Genomic DNA, 19615 nt, shown 5'->3' on the forward strand with positions numbered 1-19615 from the left:
GAGAACAGTGAGGATAAGTGGCCTAAGGGAATAGTTCAGGTTAGAGGTTAGGGACATCAGAATGGCACTCTGCTGAACAAATCACATGTTAAGGATTTTATTTTTGACATGTTTTATTTTTTTTAAAGAAATTCAAACTTACTGAAAAATTGCAATCTTTGGGGAAAAAAAGTATATCTCCTTATAGATTCACTGATTATTAAAAATTTCTTATGTTTGCTTTCTCACTTTCTCTTGCTTTATATATATATATATATATTTTATATTTATTATTCCTGAACCATTCTAGGGTAAGGTGTGGAAATCGTATCTCTTTAGTTCTATATATGCCAATGTGTATCACCTAAGAACTTGACATTCCCCTGTGTTGTCACAATAGGAGTTCATACTCAGGAAATTTAACATTGATACAATATTATTATGTAATATAGAGTCAGGGTGCAAATTTTTCCAACTAAACATATCCTTTTGGGCAATTATTTTTCCAATCTGTTGTCCAATCCAGAGCCATCCACTGTATTTGGACACCATGTCTCTTAGTCTCCTTAACCTGGGCAAATTCTTCAGCTTTTCTGTATCTTTTATGACTGACATTTTTAAGGCATACAGACCAGCTGTTTCGTAAAACATCCCTTCGTTGGGGTTTGTCTAGTGTGTCCTCATGATTGGACTGAGGTTATGAATTTTGCTGCATAAGTGATGTTTCTGTCCTGTCCCATCACACCAGGAGGTACCCAGTACCAAGTTGTCCCATGACTTTGATCACTTGGTTAAGTTGGGGGCTGCCAGGTTTCAGCCCTGTAAAGTGATGACCAGTTGTCCTCTTGTAATAATAAGTAATCTGTGGGAAATGCTTTGTTGTTGTTGTTTAGTCAGTCAGTTGTGTTCGACTCTTTTGTGACACCCCCACGAACTGTAGCCTGCCAGGCTCCTCTGTCCGTGGGATTTCCCAGGCAAGAATACTGGAGTGGGTTGCCATTTCCTTCTCCAGGGGATCTTCCCAACCCAGGGACGGAACCCATGTCTCCTACATTGGCAGGCAGATTCTTTACCACTGGGCCATTAGGGAAGGCCCAGGGGATGCTCTGGGATTGTGTAAATATCCTGTTCCCCATCAAACTTCTACCCAGTATTCTTTGAGCTTGTGCTAGTTTGCTAGGACTGTATAATCACCAACTGGGTGGCTTACAATAATAGAAGCTTAATTTTTCACAGTCTGGAGGCTGGAAGTCTGAGACCCCAGTGTCAGCAGGGCTGTTCCTTTCTGAGGCTAAGAGGGAGAGTCTGTCCCAGGCCTGTCCTCTGGCTTCTGGTGGCTCACTGGCCATCGCTGGTGTTCCTTGGCTTATAGAAGCATTATCCCAATCTCTGCCTTTCTCTCCACACCTCTCCAGGGTTTCCTCCCAGTGGGTATCTCTGTATCTAAATCTCCTTTTTTGATAAGAACAAAGTCATTTTGGATTAGGGCCCACCCTAATGACCCCATTTTAGCTTGATCATCTACAAAGATTTCATTTCCAAACAAGGTCACATTCACATTCACAGGTACTGGTGAGCAGGACCCATCTTTTAGGGTGGACCCACAACACAATCTATTGATGATACTCACTGAAATCAGTTATTACTATGAGATGGCTGCAGAGTGGTGATTTTTCTGTCATGCTTTCAGCGTTTCTTAATTGGGGTTTCAGGGATTTGAAGTTTTTTAAATAGTTGTTAAGCAGAGTGTCCATCCACCTATGGCTGGACAGAAATGGCTACACATATTTAAAACAAAAAAAATTTAAAAACCAATGACAATATGCATATAAATCTGTGCTAAGAATGGTGAGCAGAAATGGACTGGCATTACTGCAGTCCCTTTAGCCAGTCAGAGGGGCTTCCCTGGTGGTGTGAAAAATCTGCCTGCAATGTAGGAGGCCCGGGTTTCATCCCTGGTTTCAAAGATCTTCTGGAGGAGGGCATGGCTACCCACTCCAGTATTCTTGCCTGGAGAATTCCATGGACAGAGGAGCCTGGCGGGCTATAGTCCATGGGGTCGCAAAGAGTCGGACAAAACTAGGTGGCTAACACTTTTTAGGCAGTCAGATTGGCTGGAAGGAGGGCCAAGGGGGCAGTCTATGGACCAAAGTCAGCACCAGTGGAGGAAATCAGAGAGTGTAGTCTTTAAGTTGCCTTGAGATTTACCGAGTATAAGCCACTGTTTGGAATTTCACCACTTGCAGATTTTTTTTTTATGTTCTGAAACAAAAATAACATCACACCATTCAAGGATATGTATCAAGTTCTTAGGTTCAACATTCTGGTCATCTTCAGTACCTGACTGGTGAACAGACATTTCCCAGGGCTGAAATCTCTGTCATCATCAGAATCACAAATAAGCAAGGACCAAAAACTGTACAGCTCTGAAACTACTGAGAAATATGACTAGGGACAGCATGAAATGTTGCTCTTTTATTTCTTTGTGTTTCTCTTAAACCTGACAACGGATCGTTGAAGTGTTTTCTCAGATCTGTACTCCATCCACAGTAAACACAGCACACTTTGTTTCTGAAGGCCACTGATCACAGGTGTGAGTGGTCCTCCCTTCTAGGATGCTGTATAGGTCTGCCAGGCTGTCACAATGAGGTGTGGGTGGCTTAAACCACAGAAATGTATGGTCTCATAGTTCTGGAGGCCAGAAGTCAAAAATCAAGGTGTCAACAGGATTGGTTGTTTCTGAGGGCTGTGAGGAAAGGATTTTTTCCAGGTTTCTCTCCTTGGCCTGTAGATGAATGCTTTCTTCCTGCATCTCTTCACGTTGTCTTGCTTCTGTGCAAACCCCTGTGGTCAAAGCCCCCCTTTGTACAAGGACACCAGTGCTATTGGATTAGTGCCAACCTAAAGACCTCATTTTAACTTCCTTACCTCTGTAAAGATCCCAGATCCAAATAAGGTCATATTCTTGAGGTTCTGAGCATAGGACTTGAGTATGTGAATATTATAGGACATAATTTGACCTATAACAGCGACATTTCCACCATCCATAGATTTTTCCCCATGTTCTTATAGACAGAGTAGAACATCATGGTGTGACTGCATGAATCTTGATTCTTATTGTGGAGCCAAAATGGTACTGAGTCCCTGTCTTACCCTTTCTGCAGACGAAAAGTCAGAGCTGAGCCTGAAAGCCCTAAAGTTGCTGGTACCAAGCTCCTCCCAGCCATCCATCGACAGGACTGTGGATTTTACATTTACCCGTATTTGGAATGACTCTTGTCTCTGCTACTAGAGATTTTAAAGTGGGTTTAGGGTGCTGCTCATTGTCCAAGAGTGTGCTGTGTGGGCCTGTCCACTGGTCAAGAGCAAGGGTCACCAGCGGCTGAATTAGTGACTATACTCATTTCTTGCAGAAATGAGTAGACCTTTGGGGAACACATTGTATCTCTTTTTTCATCCCCTAGATGTATTTATCTGACATCTAGGCAAATGAATCCTGAAGATCAGATTGAGGGTGTTTGCAGAAGGGAACCCTTATTTCTCCCAGCCAGAGGGGGCCCTGAAGCCAGTTGAGATGCCTCATAAGTTTCTAATTCAAAGGATGGGAGGGCAGGAAAAAATGGAAAACCAAGAGTCAATTATCTGAGAACCCTCTGCCAGAAGCTAGAGGGAAGTGGAGGAAGGAGGAAGTGAGGCTTCCCTGGGCAATAAGTCCTACAGGATGGGTTCTCTCTTAAAGCTGATGGGGAATCTGTGCTCGTTCCATCACAGACTCTCTAACCTTCCCCTGCACCATGTCCTGGTGTAGGAACGGACAATGCCCAGCAAGAATGTTCACTCTCTTTCCTTGCTTTCTTGATCAGGTCACAGACATAAAAGAGAAACTGAAGCTCTCTAAAAAGGTCTGGTCGACATTGCCCTACACCATCTGCAAGGACGAGAGCGTGACGGCGGGCACGTCCAACGAAGAGGAATGTTGGAATGGGCACAGCAAAGCCAGGTGAGAGTGGCTCGCTATTCTTGTGGAAGGGATGCTGCACATTCAGTCCTGGAAGGCTCTCCTGGCACAACGCTGCAGACCTGTTTATGCAAAAGCCAGCGGAGGGTGGAGCGACACGTCGTCACTTAGCGACAGCTGTTCAGAGTGACAGGTTTGATGGGCACCTGGGAGCACTTACTGTCAAGGTGCCATTAAGCGTGGAATCCTTGTTCTGCATGCCTCCCCCCCTGGACGAGGATGGAGGGATGGGGACAGATGCCAGGTTACGGATATCTTGAGATCACAAAGAGCTTTGTATGTTCTCTTAATGACTTTAAGGTAGCGGAGCTATTTTTATCCACAGTTAAATTTTGCACAGCTTACTGGGTTTTTTTTTTTTTCCATTACAAGTTAAACAGGAAGTGAACATTCAACTGTAATTTTTTTCACCCTGGGAGAAAAAGAAAATACTGAAGTCTCATTTGAAGGGTAAGGGAAAAAGAAAATAACAACCAGGAAAGCGTTCTCTTAAGTCCAGTGCCTTAGAAAGTCCCATTGGAATCTCCTGCTGAGAGATGGCTCTGTTCTCCTCCTCCACTCTGCTGCCCAAGGCTACTGCCCCTTGGTATGGAATTTCTGACTTTCTTGGTTCAGCCCAGCAATGGGCTTGGCCTGAGTTGTCATAGGGTGGAGAAGTTGGACGGGAGAACTGGCTGGGAGTTGGCAGGCAGGGCAGACACTGGGAGAGGAGTCTGCTCAAAGCCTCCTCAGCAGGGATGTAGGTGAGCAAAGCAGCTGGTAAATTGGAGTCAAGGAATCTTTGGGGATCAACAGGCAGGTGGAAGAGCTAAAAGAAGGGGTCTGTTCTGCGGCCTTATTGGGCATTTTCGAGCATATGAAACAGCTGTGATGAAGAGAGAACAAGAAGATTCATGGATATTAAGTTCACACAAAGCTGCAGGAGGCAGGGGTAAAAGTGAGATGCTCATTGGGTATAATTTCTTACACTGCTGAGCTGCATTTTTCGCTTCTATTGGTAATGGTATTATTAGCTACCCTAGAGAGAGATTAGCAAGAGGAAAACAAGACAGCTGCTGAAAGAACTGCAGTCATTTCAAGTTACCCCCCAAATATCCATGTGACAGTCTTAAATTATGAGGGTACCAAAGGCTATTCACAGTATCAACAATGCTGCCCCTCAAAAATGCTTAGTAACTTAGCAGTATTCAGTCTTCTATGAAGGGGACCTTGGGCCAGCAAAGTCGGCTGTGAATTAACAGCTTCTAATGTGTCTTTTCCTAATGACTGTACAGAAAGACACTGTAAAGGATGACCAGATGGCCTAATGAATAAAGTGGTTGATTTTTCAAGCTGTTCCATTGTCCATCTGTGTTTACCTTTTAGCCTTGGCTGAAATGGTGACTGTTTGAACTGCATTCCCATGGAGAGTTACACAGGTTACTGGATGTTAGTGCATGTACAGTTTCTTTTTTTATTATTACTTTTATTTTGGCTGCACTGGGTCTTCATTCCAGAACGTGAGCTTTTCTAGTTGTGGTGCAGGGGCTCTAGGGCACACAGGCTCAGTGCTTGCAGCAAGGGGGCTTAGCTGCCCCTCAGCATGTAGGATCTTAGTTTCCTGACCGGGGATCAAACCAGCAACCCCTGTATTGGAAAGTGAATTCTTAACCACTGGACCACCAGGGAAGTCCCTGTAAATTCTTACAGAAGAAATATAAAGAAAGATTTGCTGGAAGGACTGGGGAGGGGACTACATTCCATCAAGAAAATGAATGGGGAAGATAAAGACCATGAAGTTAGAGCAAGAAGAGCCTGGGATAGTTCAGCCAAGTTCCTCATTGTGCAGTCAGGAATCTAGACAAGGTAAACCATTAGTCTAAGGATAGCTGATGAACTAAGGTGAAAGCTGACATCTCCCAAACCCTAGAGAGTATTGTTTTCACCTCGGTTGTTGTTGTTTAGTCGCTAAGTCATTTCCAACTCTTTGCGACCCCCTGGTCTGTAGACTGCCAGGCTCCTCTGTCCGTGGAATTTCCCAGGCAAGAATACTGGAGCAGGTTGCCATTTTCTTCTCCAGGGTATCTTCCTGACCAAGGGATAAAACTCACATCTCCTGCATTGCAGGCTAATTCTTTACCACTGAGCCACCTGAGAGGCCATTTCACTTCAATATCCTGACTCTAAAACAAGTGACAGATATATACTGCCATCCCTGGGCTAGGAGAACAAATGAAGTAGATTCTTTGTTCTTTTGTTCATTCAGTCCTTCAGCGATCTTATGAAGCACACCCTCAGCCCAGCCTCAGCAAGGCTCTGTCAATCAAGTGCTGTGTGATGGCAGTAGTGTCTGTCAACACATGAAAAGGCCCAGCGATTGGAGACAGGACAGTGGACTTTGGAACTTGAAGTATCATCCTGTTAGACAGTGGGTTGGGAAAGGACATAGCCATAAGACACACCTGCTCGGTACTCAGGGACCAGATTTGAATTTTATCCCGAGTCCATGAGAAGCCATTAGAGGATTTTATGCAGGTGAGGGAAATCATCAAATTTAATACAATAAAATCACTTGCAGGACTATTCCAGAATTTAACCCAATGTATTATTAAAAAGATTATACTGGCAAATATTTGTGACTCAAATTATGCTTCCATTGAAAAGTTATAATTTCACAGGGTTTTCTTAGTTCTCGTCTTTTTAATTCTTCCATTATAATGAAATCTTAATATTATAACTTTATATTTAATAACATTGTAAGTAGATAACCAATACAGGCTTGTTGGATTAAATTTAATTAAAGCTTTCTTCTCATCCAAATGTTAATTGATCTAGGAACACAGGAGAGAAGTTGTCACTAAGAAAAAAATTCCACTGAACTATTTTGTAAGTTGAAAAATCTATTTGTAATGCAGACAGGATATTTTTTCCCTATTTTTGAAGTATGGACTTTCAAATGAAAGGCTTTCTGAAATGTTTAGGAATGCTTGTAAAAAAAAAAAAAGAAAGAAAGGTTATTCTTGTCACTCTGTGAAATAAAAGAACCAAAACTCTTATTTCAAAAAATATCTATCAAGTGTGGAACAGCAATGTTGACTAGCATTGATAGAAATTGTCTGGAGTTTTAAAACTCAGGCCTGTGAGATGAGGCTGCCGGTAACCTAGATATTTCTTCCTCTTTGTACAATATTTTATCCATCCAATTCCTTTAGCCACAGTCTCTGCAGCCCCTTTATCCTAAGTATTTGCTCAGACTTGTCTGCCATCACCCATTTTTCTCCTGATTGCTTTCTGAATGCTGCTCCAAGCTCTGTACCATGCTTCCCTGATTCAGAAGCATGTCTATTTCATATGTTAACATTTCCAAAATCAAAAGGACTCCTGCAATGGATACGTCACTCTGTGTCCCCCAATGTGTATTGTTTTCCCAAATAGCTATTACAAAATGAATATCGCCTGTTGAAATTAGTGATGACTTTGACAGGATACACACAGATGCGGCTGCTACGGCAACTGCAGGGTAAGAGTGGCCGTGTTGAGGATGGTGGTCGAGGATGTATGGGCAGTGTCTCCCCTGGAACATAGGCTCATCTTCATTCCTGCTTTCACCTTCATCCATCTCTGGCAGATTTCAGTGTGCGTCAGTCGCCCAGCCGGTCTGGAAATAGAAGGTGAGGTAGAAGGAAGAGAGTGTGCCCTCTGATGGGAGGAAATTGTGGGCACGCCCATGACCCTGTCAGCATGGAAACCTCCATTCTGACAACAGGACCAGGTGGTCAGGAAAGGTCCGCCCCTGCTTCTCCTTCCCTTGCCACCCTGTTGGGACAATTTCAAAGACCAATGCAATCAAGTCTGTGAGAATAGCTGGTAAACGCTAAAGCAGCGCCTCTCAAATGGACAGGCTAAAATCTGGGGGGTTTTGTTAAAAAATGCAGATTCTGATGCAATAAGTCTGTGATGGAACTGAATTCTACATTTTTAATACGTTTCCCAGGGAAGCAGAGGTTTCTGGTACAGGGATCGCATTTTGAGTAGCAGGGCTCAAAGGCAGAGTTGCCAGGTTTGGCACCTAAGAAAAGCAGACACCAACTGGAACACGCTTACACTAAGGATTCGTTGTCGATCTGATATTCAGATTCACACAGTTCTGTGTTTCATCTCAGCAGGCCTCCTTTAAGTTCCTATTAATATGTAAGATATTCCCTTTTTTCAGTTCACGCACAAGCCTTGGGGAACGTGTTACGATTTGCTCTTTTCTCTTCACCTCCAAGAATACCCTTGATGTTTCCTTTAATGGGCTTTTTCTTCTTTTACAAATGGCAACAGCAACTAGATTGGGCAGGTCGCGTGGTTCGTTTGGAACATCACACACTAAAGATAGCTGAGCCCGAGTCAGGTTAAAGTCATCTCTACAACAAATTGCTTAAGCTTCACAAGTGCATCAAGAGGGAATTTTGACTTGGAAATGCAGCACTGCCTTCTCAAAACAGGATAGTCTGCACAAACCTCTGGTCTCTCATGAGATGCCCTTGGAGGCCAAGGATGGATTCTCTGAATCCCTGGTCAGTACTGCATTCAATTAGTGTCCTAGCTCAGGCTGCTATAACAATGATGCCATAGACTGGAGAGCTTAAAGAAAATTTTATTTTCTCATAGTCTGGAGGCTAGAAGTCAGCAAGGCTGGGTTCTAATAAGAGACCTCTTCTGAGCAGCTGTTCTGAGCTGTGCCCTCACTTGGCAGAGAGAGAGAGGGCTCTGTTCTCCTCCTCTTCTTGTGAGGGTGCTAATCCCATCATAGGGGCTCCACCTTCATGACCTAATTACCTCCCCAAGACCCTACCTCCCAATACCATCACATTGAGGTTTAGGGCTTCAATCTATGGATCTTAGCAGGACACAAACATTGTCTACCAGGCTTCCCAAGTTGTACTAGCAGTAAAGTACCTGCCTGCCAATACAGCAGACTTAAGAGATGCAGATTCAATCCCTGGGTCAGGAAGATCCCCTGGAGGAGAGCATGGCAACCCACTCCAGTATTCTTGCCTTGAGAATCCCATGGACAGGGGAACCTGGTGAGCTATAGTCCACAGGGTCACAAAGAGTCAGACATGATTGAAACAACTTGGCACATACGTGCACCTAGGTCAATCCCAATTTCCCAGTTCATCCTACCACCCCCCATCCTCCTCCCCACGTCCACACATCCATTCTCTACATCTGTATCTCCACTCCTGCCCTGGAAATAGTTTCATCTGTACCATTTTTTTCCTAGATTCCCCATATATGCATTAATATATGATACTTGTTTTTGTCTTGTTAGCTTAACTTCACTCTAGGCTCTTTTGTGTCTCTACGAATGACCCAACCAACATAACCATGTTGAATCACATCATCGGTGTCTTTTGTGAGGAATGTGTTCTCTTCACAGGGATCCTTTTTCTAAGCTCACAGAAGTTAAAAAGGAAAAGGGAATGTGGAAAATGATGGGATGGTGCAGGAGGAATGCGACGAAACCCAGTCTGAGGCAGATCCCCAAAGCCTGTGGATCTCAGGAGAGAACATACATATTCTCAGAGTCTTCAGGGTTTCTTGAGTCGGTTATAGCCAGACTCTTTCTTCTCTCCCTTTAAAGCTGGCAAAACAGCTTCCTGGTTCTGTTCCTTGTCAGCTAGTGTTTAGCCAGCTCTGTGTCCTTTCCTTAAGATGCTCTCCAGAAGGAGGCCATCAAGAGGCCGGCTGGGAGACAAGGATTAATTGGATCCGTTGGAAATACAGCTTTTGCCAGGAGCCTCTGCCATCTTTTAAGGCACCTGATCCTCACAGAAATAACTGTGTCCCCCAAGGAAATCCTCCCTGAGGCCAGGAGGTAAATACAGTAAATTGTAGGAAATAGGAAAAGTAGAAAAATCTAGGAAATAGGTCAGTCGCTCTCAGCAGCCACTGAGTGGATTGTCTAAGCGAAGAAACTAAGAAGTCATGAGTAGGTACGTGTGAGCAGCTGGCAGAGTGGCGAAATGGTGCGTGGTGATGAGAAATGTGTCAGAGACAGCAACTTGGCAGATCTGGAGTGTTGTCTTAGTCTGATTGCAGGGTATGTCCAAAGCAGCCCAGCTGCGTTTGAAAGAACTATAAAATATTTGATGTATACACAGCCGGGCAAGCACCTGGGGAAAGTGGGAAGCCTGTCTGGGATGAGAACTGGCAGCTGTCCAAGCTGGCATAGCTAAAAGCCCGGTTCCCTTCTCTGGGGTGCTCAGGAGGGAAGACCCCACAAAGGCTGACTGCCTTGAGGGAGCAGGACACTGTGTGCACCTCCTGGAAGTGATAAGAAACATTACAGATAGGAGGAAAGAAGCATGTTGTGTCGACAGCTCGGCATCCCTGAGGACTGGCTCGTGGGTCTTCTCTCCCTCCCGCCCTGGAGTCTGCTGACTCCGGTTCTACCAAGAAAGGATGGCGTCGGCAGCTCCTGCCAATGAGTTGAGAGGCCAAGTCAAAGAGTTTAGCTTCTGTTCACTGGCACAACCAATGAGCGGTGTGTCCTCCAAGAGTTCCAGGCCATTTCATGCCCCACATCCTCCAGCTGGAGAAAAGCCACAGCAAATCACTCTTCTGTCTATGAATCCAGGCTTTAATGCTCAGAATTCTGCTGCTGTCAGCCCTCCTAAGAAACAGGTTTGGCATTTGAGGGAGCCATGTTAACAACTTAATTTTCATAAGGATGCATTGCAATTGTATAGTGTATTATATTTGTCAAGCAATTGCATATCACTTCACTTAATATGGCAGCTTATGAAACAAACACAATACATATTATATATAGAGATATGTACATACAGTTATATCCCTTATATTATGGCTTTTATATTATATAGATAGTACTGTGTGTGTGTGTGTGTGTGTGTGTGTGTGTGTGTATACAGCATATATATGTATGTATATATACAGTACTTAGTATGTATATACATATATAGTGTATATATATACTATATATGGGCTTCCCTGGTGATTCAGTAGGTAAAGAATCTGTCTGCAATGCAGGAGGCCCAGTTTCAATCCCTGAGTCAGGAAGACACCTTGGAGAAGGAAATGGCAACCCAGTCCAGGATTCTTACCTAGAGAATTCCAAGGACAGTGGAGCCTGGTGGGCTACAGTCCATGGAGTTGCAAAGAGTCGACCATGACTGAGCAACTAACACTTCTACTTTCACTTTTCATATTATATACATATACATATGTATATAGTACATATATTTATATGACTGAAAAATGGCTCAGAGGGTAAAGCGTCTGCCTGCAAGGTGGAAGACCTAGGTTCATCCCTGAGACCTGGGTTCGATCCCTGGGTCAGGAAGATCCCTTGGAGAAGGAAATGGCAACCCACTCCAGTACTCTTGCCTGGAAAATCCCATGGATGGAGAAGCCTGGTGCAGTCTACAGTCCATGGGGTCGCAAAGAGTTGGACATGACTGAGCGACTTCACTTTCACTTTTCATAGTGCATATATATAGTAGCTAAGTTAGTTGCCCACAATCACACTGCTAGATTCCAGAGAGATCTCAGGTGTCTTGGGTCAGCCTCTGTGCTTTTGACCATGTCTCAGTGTCCCATCTCTTTGGAGTACCTAATGCCACAGACAACTCCAGCTCAGAAGTCTTCAAGAATTTATAAGTCCACTTAAAACCTAAAGTCACAGTATGTTTTGAATAATACCACTTTGCAGTCTGGAAAAATGGAGAAAGGAAAAATAGAAAACTTCTCAAGAACTTTAGAAAAATGGTACTTAAAAGTTAGACTTTTAAAAACTGGTAAAACATATATAACATGAATTTTATCATTTGTGCCATTTTTCAAGTGTCCAGTTCAGTGGCATTAAGTACATTCACAAGGCTGTGCACCCATCACTGCCATCCATCCACAAAAATCTTCACCTTCCTCAGCTAAAGCTCCACACTCATAAACAATATCTCCCCACACCTCCCTTCCCCGCCCCCAGTCCCAGCCACCACTATTCTACCTTATGTCTGCAAATTTGACTATTTCAGGTACCTTAACGTGAGTGAAATAATATATTCGTCACTCTGTGATCAGCTTATTTCACTTAGCATGATGTCTTTAAGATTCATCCATGTTGGCATTTGTTGTTTTTGTTGCTGTTCAGTGGCTCGGTCGTGTCCGACTCTTTGTGACCCCATGGACTGCAGCACGCCAGGCTTCCCTGTCCTTCACCATCTCCCAGAGCTTGCTCAGACTCATGTCCATGGAGTCGGTGATGCCATCCAACCATCTCATCCTCTGTCTTCCCCTGTTGGCATGTTAACATGTGTCAGAATTTTTTTTCTTTTTGGTTGCGCCATGTGGTTTGCTGAGCTTACTGGATCTTAGTTCCTGACCAGGGATTGAACTGTCCTTGGCAGTGAAAGCATAGAGTCCTAACCACTGGACCAGGGGATTCCTGTTCTTCCTTTGTAAGGCTGAATTATTTTATGTATAGACCACTTTTTGCTTATGCATTCATCTGTCAATGGACACCTGGGCTGCTTCCACTTCTGGCTGTTATAGATAATGCTGCTGTCAACAGAGGTGTAGAAATATCTGTTTGAGTCCTTGCTTTCAATTCTTTTAGATATATACCCAGAAGTGGCATTGCTGGATCAGATGGTAACTCTATTTTTACTGTTTTGAAGAGCTGCCATACTGTTTTCCATAGCGCTGCACCATTTTACGTTCCCTCTAGCTTGAGCAGGAGTTGACATTTCTCCATGCTCCATCCATCCCGAGCCCACTGACGGCAATGCCCTGGGTCGGGCATGCCTGCTGTGCTGGCCGGGTCACTCATCACACAAGCTCCGCAGTGATATCCTCCACCAGAACCCCTTCTGGGTTGAAGGCCTCTAGTCATGTCCTCACCTGGCAGAGGGGCTGGGAAGCCGTGTGTGGCCTCCTTTATAAGGGCTCTAGTCCCAATCACGAGCGCAGAGCCTTCTTGATCAAATGCCTCTCCATCTAATCCTATCACTTCAGGCATCAGGTTTTCAACAGGTAGGCCTGGGGAGAATGCAAGCAAGCAGACCATACCAGATGAGAAGATACGTAATTCTGCAAAACTGCCAATGATTTAGACCCTACATGTAGACTTACAAAATAGAGAGTAACAAAATGGGGAAGCTATGCTTGACTCTTCCCGGATGCCACTCACTTTCCACACCACAGCACGGGGTAGTGGCAAATAATGACACCCCTCCAGCTGGTCCTCATTTCTGGGCTTTCCCTGCCCCAGTTAAATGTGGAGCCAGCCTTAGAACCTGGGCTCTCTGTAGCAACATTCTCCTCCCTTCCCATGTCTCCCAGAAGCATGACGGTACAAAAATGCCCTCACATCAAAGATCTGGTGCAAGATCTAATAAAGGGAAGAATATTATGGGCTCAAAGGTGCATCCATTCTTGCAGGATAGCTTCCCCAGTGGCTCAGGTGGTCAAGAATCCGCCTGCAACACAGGAGACCTGGGTTCGATCCCTGGGTTGGGAAGACCCCCTGGAGAAGGGCACGGCAACCCACTCCAGTATTCTTGCCTAGAGAATCCCCATGGACCGCAGCCTGTCAGGCTCCTCTGTCCATGGGTCACAAAGAGTCGGACTTAACTGATCGACTAAGCACAGCACACAGCACAAAGAGATCAAACAAGAGAGGCAACAAATAAATGGGCTGGCGCTGAACTGGGCTTCCAGGGATCCCCCAGGCTGCACTCTGGACATCCACAGATATGGCCTCAGGATGTGCCCCTGGAGTGACAAAATGGCCATTTTCTTTTCCAACTGTGTTTTTCAGTGTGAGTTTCCATACAGTCTCTAAAGTTCCCCTTTGAATACACTGAAAGGAGAAAAGGTTCTTAAGGACAGAGGTGCATTGTTGCTTGTTTTTATTGTAAGTGGCTGAGCATCGGCAGACAGTTAGAGGCTGGGTTTCTTTGGCAGTCTTGTATTGTTGCTGTGTGCGCAAACTCCCAGGGGTAGCGTTCCCATGTAAGCTATCGCAGTCGGCTTCTGATAAATGAGTCTCAGCTAGCTGGGCCGTGCACACAGCGGCGGAAAGAAGCAAAGCCCTCCTCTGACTCAGCACAGGTACAGCGCCAGGGATCATTGTTCAGAAAGTTAAGGGACAGCACCAGAACCCATGAGCACCTTTCGGCCCCTCAGCTCCTGTGCCGGCAGAGGCTGGCCGACCCTTGTGTTGTGTATGTCAGTGGGCTTTAGTGATTAGGTAGAACTCACCGAACCTGGCACATATAACTGAATATCAATAATAGTCAATCAATGTCATCTTTCAGAATGTATATCAGGAAAACAATCTCAGAATCTAACAAGGTTTTATTGGTATACCAGATATGTGAAAAGGCAGCACGGAAGTTACACTTTACTATAAAAATAAAGAAATATAGCTCCCTGACTCTTTTTCATTTCAATTAGGACGTTTTTTTTAAGGCAGTAAATATGGTGAAGTTTTATGGAACAGAATTTGCAGTGTACTCTGTGTGTTTTATTTTTCATTATGCAGTGAACATCATGAATGTTCATGATCATGTCATTTGTTCAAGATATGGATAAAGACATGGAGCTTATTTGGGGACCTCTGATGTAAAATAGGGCTTCCCTAGTGGCTCAGATGGTAAAGAATCTGCCTGCAAGGCAGGAGAACCAGGTTCAATTCCTGGGTAGGGATGAGTAAACCAGTTCGTGCACAAATACATCATGCATAAGATTTCATTACCTGAAAAATGGTTTAAATATAAAAGTTTCTTTGTGTGTTTTTATTTCTTCTTTTGGAGGTTGATGGACAGAGCCTTTGGTTTTGGAAACTTGCAAAATAACCTGCAGGAAGGGGAAGAATTTTAAGTATAAGTATATTGTATGAGTATATGTAAATAGGAAGGACAAAATAGAGGAAGGGAAGATTTTTTATTTTTATATATTTAATTAGAGGATAATTAATTTACAATACTGGGATGGTTACTGCCATACAGTCAACATGAATCAGCATTAGGAATCCATATGTCCCCTCCCTCAGGAACCTCCCTCCCACCTCTTTCCCCATCCCGCTCATCTAGGTTGCCACAGAGCTCTGACTTTGGGTTCCCTGCATCATACATCAGACTCCCTCTGGCTATCCATTTTACATATGGTCGTGGGCTTCCCTTGTGGCTCATTTGGTAAAGAATCCGCCTGCAATGCGGGAGACCTGGGTTCGATCCCTAGGTTGAGAAGATCCCCTGGGGAAGGGAAAGGCTACCCACTCCAGTATTCTGGCCTGGAGAATTCCATGGACAGTCTATGGGGTCTCAAAGAGTCGGACATGACTGAATGACTTTCATTTTCACTTTCAGTGTATATGTTTCAGTACTATTCTCCCATATCATCCCACCCTCTCTGAGGAAGGGAAGTTTTTTTCAGCTTTCAAACCACATCAGGAGAGGCAGTTGAAGAATGCTAATGATAGCAACTAGGCAGGGCTGCCACCAGTCAGATGCCTGGGCTGGATGTTCTGGCACCACCCACCCACCCCCCTTGAAATCTACTCTTCATCCTTCCAACCTTGGTCTGTGTCCTAAAGAAGAACCTCTACATGCCACATCAGCTGCATAGTCCTTCCTTCTGGCTTCCAGTTGGGTTCAGCCAATGAGAGGCAGCAGCCAGAGGTCAGAAGGAGGGACTGGAGAGGTCAGGATATCATTCCCTCTGCTCCCTCCTTGAGGGACCTTGCTTTGGCAGCTGCAGCATCTTCTGGCCTTGTTCTGTGGCTTCAAAGCTGGTGCATCCTGGTAACAGCTCCATCCCTTCTGGCCGTTCTGCTGTTGCCAACCCCAGGGTTCTTCATCACAGTGGCTTCCTTCAACCCTGTTCACACCTCTGTAAACAGTCTCTTCTTTAACTCTCTTTATTGCTCCTTTGAGTGTGCCATCTGCTTCTTGCCAGGACCCAGACAAATATAGTGCCTTTGTAGGAATTAGGGAAAAAAAGCACCCAGATGGGTATGCAAGGGTTCATTACACTGTTGTCTTTACTTTGGTGTGTAGTGCAATTTTCTAAAATAAAAAGATTCCCACAGAAGAAAAGGAAAGGAAAGAAAAAGGCACCCCTTTTGGTGAATGGTGCCCTGCAGGTGCATTTGGGCTGGCCTTCAGCCCCATCTCCTTCTCTCAGCAGATAACTTGGTGTAGTGCCCAAAGTACCCTGCCGAACCTGGAAGTCCTAGGAGAGAATGGCATCCATGCTAAGTCACTAAGTCGTGTCTGACTCTTTGGGACCCAGGGGACTGTAGCCCTCCAGTCTCCTCCGTCCATGGGATTTTCCAGACAAGAATCCTGAAGCAGGTTGCCATTTCCTACTCCAGGGGGTCTTCCCCACCCAAGGATCAAACCCAAGTCTCTTGCATCTGCTGCATTGGCAGGCAGATCTTTACCACTGCACCACCTGGGAAGCAGGAAAGAATGGGCAGATTCCTTAAAGCTGGAAAACATCTTAAAGAGAAAGTGAGGATTGACCTGGGTCTTTAAAGATATTTGGAACTTAAATGGAAAAGTATATTGCCAGCAAAGATAAGATGAATCCCTGGAGAAGATTGCATAAGGCAAGGAGTGCCCCTTGAAAGGAGAATTGCAGCCTAAGAAAGTAGAGATGAGGTAGAGATGGGCTTGGAGTGCTGAGCCATAAAGTATGAATTGGAGTTTGTGATCAAACAGGAAATATGATGCAGTGTTTGGACACATGGGCTCTGAGGTTAGCTCCATTAGCTCTGTGACTTTGCACAGTAACTAAACCTCCGTCTTCTATTATACAAAATGGGGATAAAATAGTACCTACCTCCTAGATTTGCTGGGAAACCGAATTTTTGTAATGCAGGTAAAGTGCTTAGCACAATGAGGCATTTAGTAAGCACCCCGTGGAGATTAGCTACAGAAGGGTGACATGATGAAAGCAGTATTTTATGAAGGTTAGACGGACAGGTCATGTAGGATGCGCTAGAACGGAAAGATGGGGGTAGGGGGAGGCAAGGAATTCTGAAGCCGCTGTAACCCTCTGCACCCCAACTCGGGACACAGGAAACAGGAAAGAAGCTGTGTGTGTGAGAACCTTGCGAGAGGAGGAGAGAGGCTGAAAGCAGATGGGTCGCACGAGTAAGGAGGCTGGCGCTGCAAGCACTTCGCTAAGATCTTCAGTCTCTGCTGGTGTAAATACATGTGGGCAGCTTAAGCAGTTGACATTGGAAGGACTGACCATTTGACACGAGCACAAGTTTTAAAAAATGGTGATATAAATTTGACATTAGATTTTACTCTTCTACTCAGTGATGAGTTAGACCCAAGATTCTAGTACAAAATAAAAATCCTAATGGACACTTAAAATATTCCAGTGATCACTGGTTGCTCCTCCAACTTTCCAAAGATGTTTTTTTGTCTCCAGAAGTTTGTTCTGATTAAAACCTGGGATCAGACCTCCTCAATTGAGGAAGAGCACCGTCGTACAAGGGAACCCTCTAAGGTCATGTATAATTTACAAGTTCAGGTCCTACTAGCAAAATTCACAGGATCACTGAGTGAGCTGTCAAGTCCTTGACTTAACCAGCTTAACGTTTGGGATGGAGGGAGACAGAGTAATTAATTTTAAGAAATAATTTCTGGAAGTCCTCAGGTGAGCATTTAGTTGTAGGCAAGCCTACATGAGAATTCAGTGCCATTTAGAGACAACTCTGAAGCCATTTTAGCCACATCTCTCTCTCTGGGAAAATGTATGCCTTGTTTTCACTGCTTGGCCTTTTTTCTAGGAAACCAAGCCCAGGTTTTGCCGACGTTCCAGTTCACTGTTAGAAAGAACATGGCAGAATCTGGTTTCAAGGTCGCTCCTGCCTCACCCCAACCGGTCTCTCTCTCTGTGCCCTCAGGTACTTGCCTGAGATCATGAATGATGGGCTGACCAACCAGATCAACAACCCAGAGGTGGACGTGGACATCACGCGGCCCGACACATTCATCAGGCAGCAGATCATGGCTCTCCGCGTGATGACCAACAAACTGAAGAACGCGTACAATGGCAATGACGTCAACTTCCAGGACACGAGTAAGATAGCCTTTGTCAGCACCCTCCAGAGTGAAAACCGTTATAGAAGATCATTCTGTAGTTTGTTTTTTTAAAGAAAGAATTTTATTTTTATTTTTTTAATTTTTGTTTTGTATTGGAGCCTTGTCTTTTAGAGAGCTTCCTTGATTGCTCAGCGGTAAAGAATCTGCCTGCCAAAGCAGGAGATGCAAAAGACTCAGGCTCGATTCCTGGGTCAGGAAGATCCCCTGAAGGAGGAAATGGTAACCCACTCCTGTATTCCTGCCTGGGAAATCCCATGGACAGAGGAGCCCGGCAGGCTACAGTCCATGGGGTTGCAAAGAGTCAGATAAAATTTAGCAACTCAACAACAACAGAGATGTTTAACAATGTTGTGTTGGTTTCAGGTGTATAGCAAAGTGATTCAGTTATGCATATACATGTATCTATCCTTTTGCAAAATCTTTTCCCATTTAGGTTATTACAGAATATTGTACATCATTCCCTGTGCTATACAGTAGGTCCTTGCTGGTTATTCATTTTAAATATAGCAGGGTGTACCTAGCGATCCCAAACTCCCAAACTATCCCTCCCCCACTTCCCTCTTGGTAACCATAAGTTTGTTCTCTGAGTCTGTAAGTCTGTCTCTGCTTTATAAATAAGTTTATCATGATTTTTCTTTAAGAGCAATGTGTACCATGGCTCTTTTGTGTCATTCTTACCCCATCTGCAAAGTTCTTTATAGTCCTTTGGGCAGAGAGCCCTGATCTTTTTTTAGGATATGACTAAAATCATAGCTGCTCCTAAGGAGTAGTTTCAGTGGCTCACATTCAAATGTACCAAAACTAAAGCTGAGTTGCATCTGCCAGTTAATCCATTAACTTTAAGACAGCAAAGTAATGTTTTCCCCTCCCCACTTCCCCATCAGCATTTATGTCTCTGCCTCAAACTTCCATCCTTCCTCCCAACCACCAAGAGAAGAATGTTCTCAAGATCACTCACCCAGACAAGGCTGAGTGGGAATCCCTGTTTTATTACTTATGAACTGAAGTCTTGAACAGATTATCTCTTGAGTTTCATGTTCCTCTTCTACAGAATGGGAAACATTCCTGAGTTAGGATTGTTGGGAGGTTCGTTTGAGGCCATGTGTAAAGGAGCTAAGATGAATATCTCGTGTGCCATGAAGTCAATTGCATTGTTCTCTCTCCAATCATGCACATACATGACCCACTGACTTTTGTATCTGAAATCTTGAGCGAAATACTAAAATGCTGATGTAATATTACACATGACTATTTTATTAAAGATTACAAAATACCAAAAGTGATTTTGAAAGACTAGTAAGTGCACGTTGAATGAAAGTAACCATATTTGGGTTTCGTCTAAGTGGTTTCTAGATGTGTAACTATAAAGGCAAGGGTTTTTTTGTTTGTTTGTTTGTTTTCTGTTTTGTTGGTTTTTTAAAATATATATTCTTATAGAGAGAGTTGTTGGGAGAAGATTCCTTGAACATAAGATGTGGAGTTGCCAGTGATTCTATAATTTAGT

At 44.2% G+C, this 19615-nt stretch overlaps 1 protein-coding gene across 1 annotated transcript in view; it reads left to right on the plus strand.

Moving 5' to 3' along the window:
• GPC6 (glypican 6) overlaps positions 1-19615 on the plus strand; it is a 1190689-nt gene that overhangs the window by 1162708 nt on the left and 8366 nt on the right. The window contains exons 7-8 of the mRNA XM_061133003.1: positions 3843-3979; positions 17913-18088. Of these exons, the coding sequence (XP_060988986.1) occupies positions 3843-3979; positions 17913-18088 (313 nt within the window). The remainder of the gene's footprint in view (positions 1-3842; positions 3980-17912; positions 18089-19615) is intronic.

This window comes from Dama dama, chromosome 30 (assembly GCF_033118175.1).
Source record: "Dama dama isolate Ldn47 chromosome 30, ASM3311817v1, whole genome shotgun sequence".
NCBI classification, from domain to species: domain Eukaryota; kingdom Metazoa; phylum Chordata; class Mammalia; order Artiodactyla; family Cervidae; genus Dama; species Dama dama.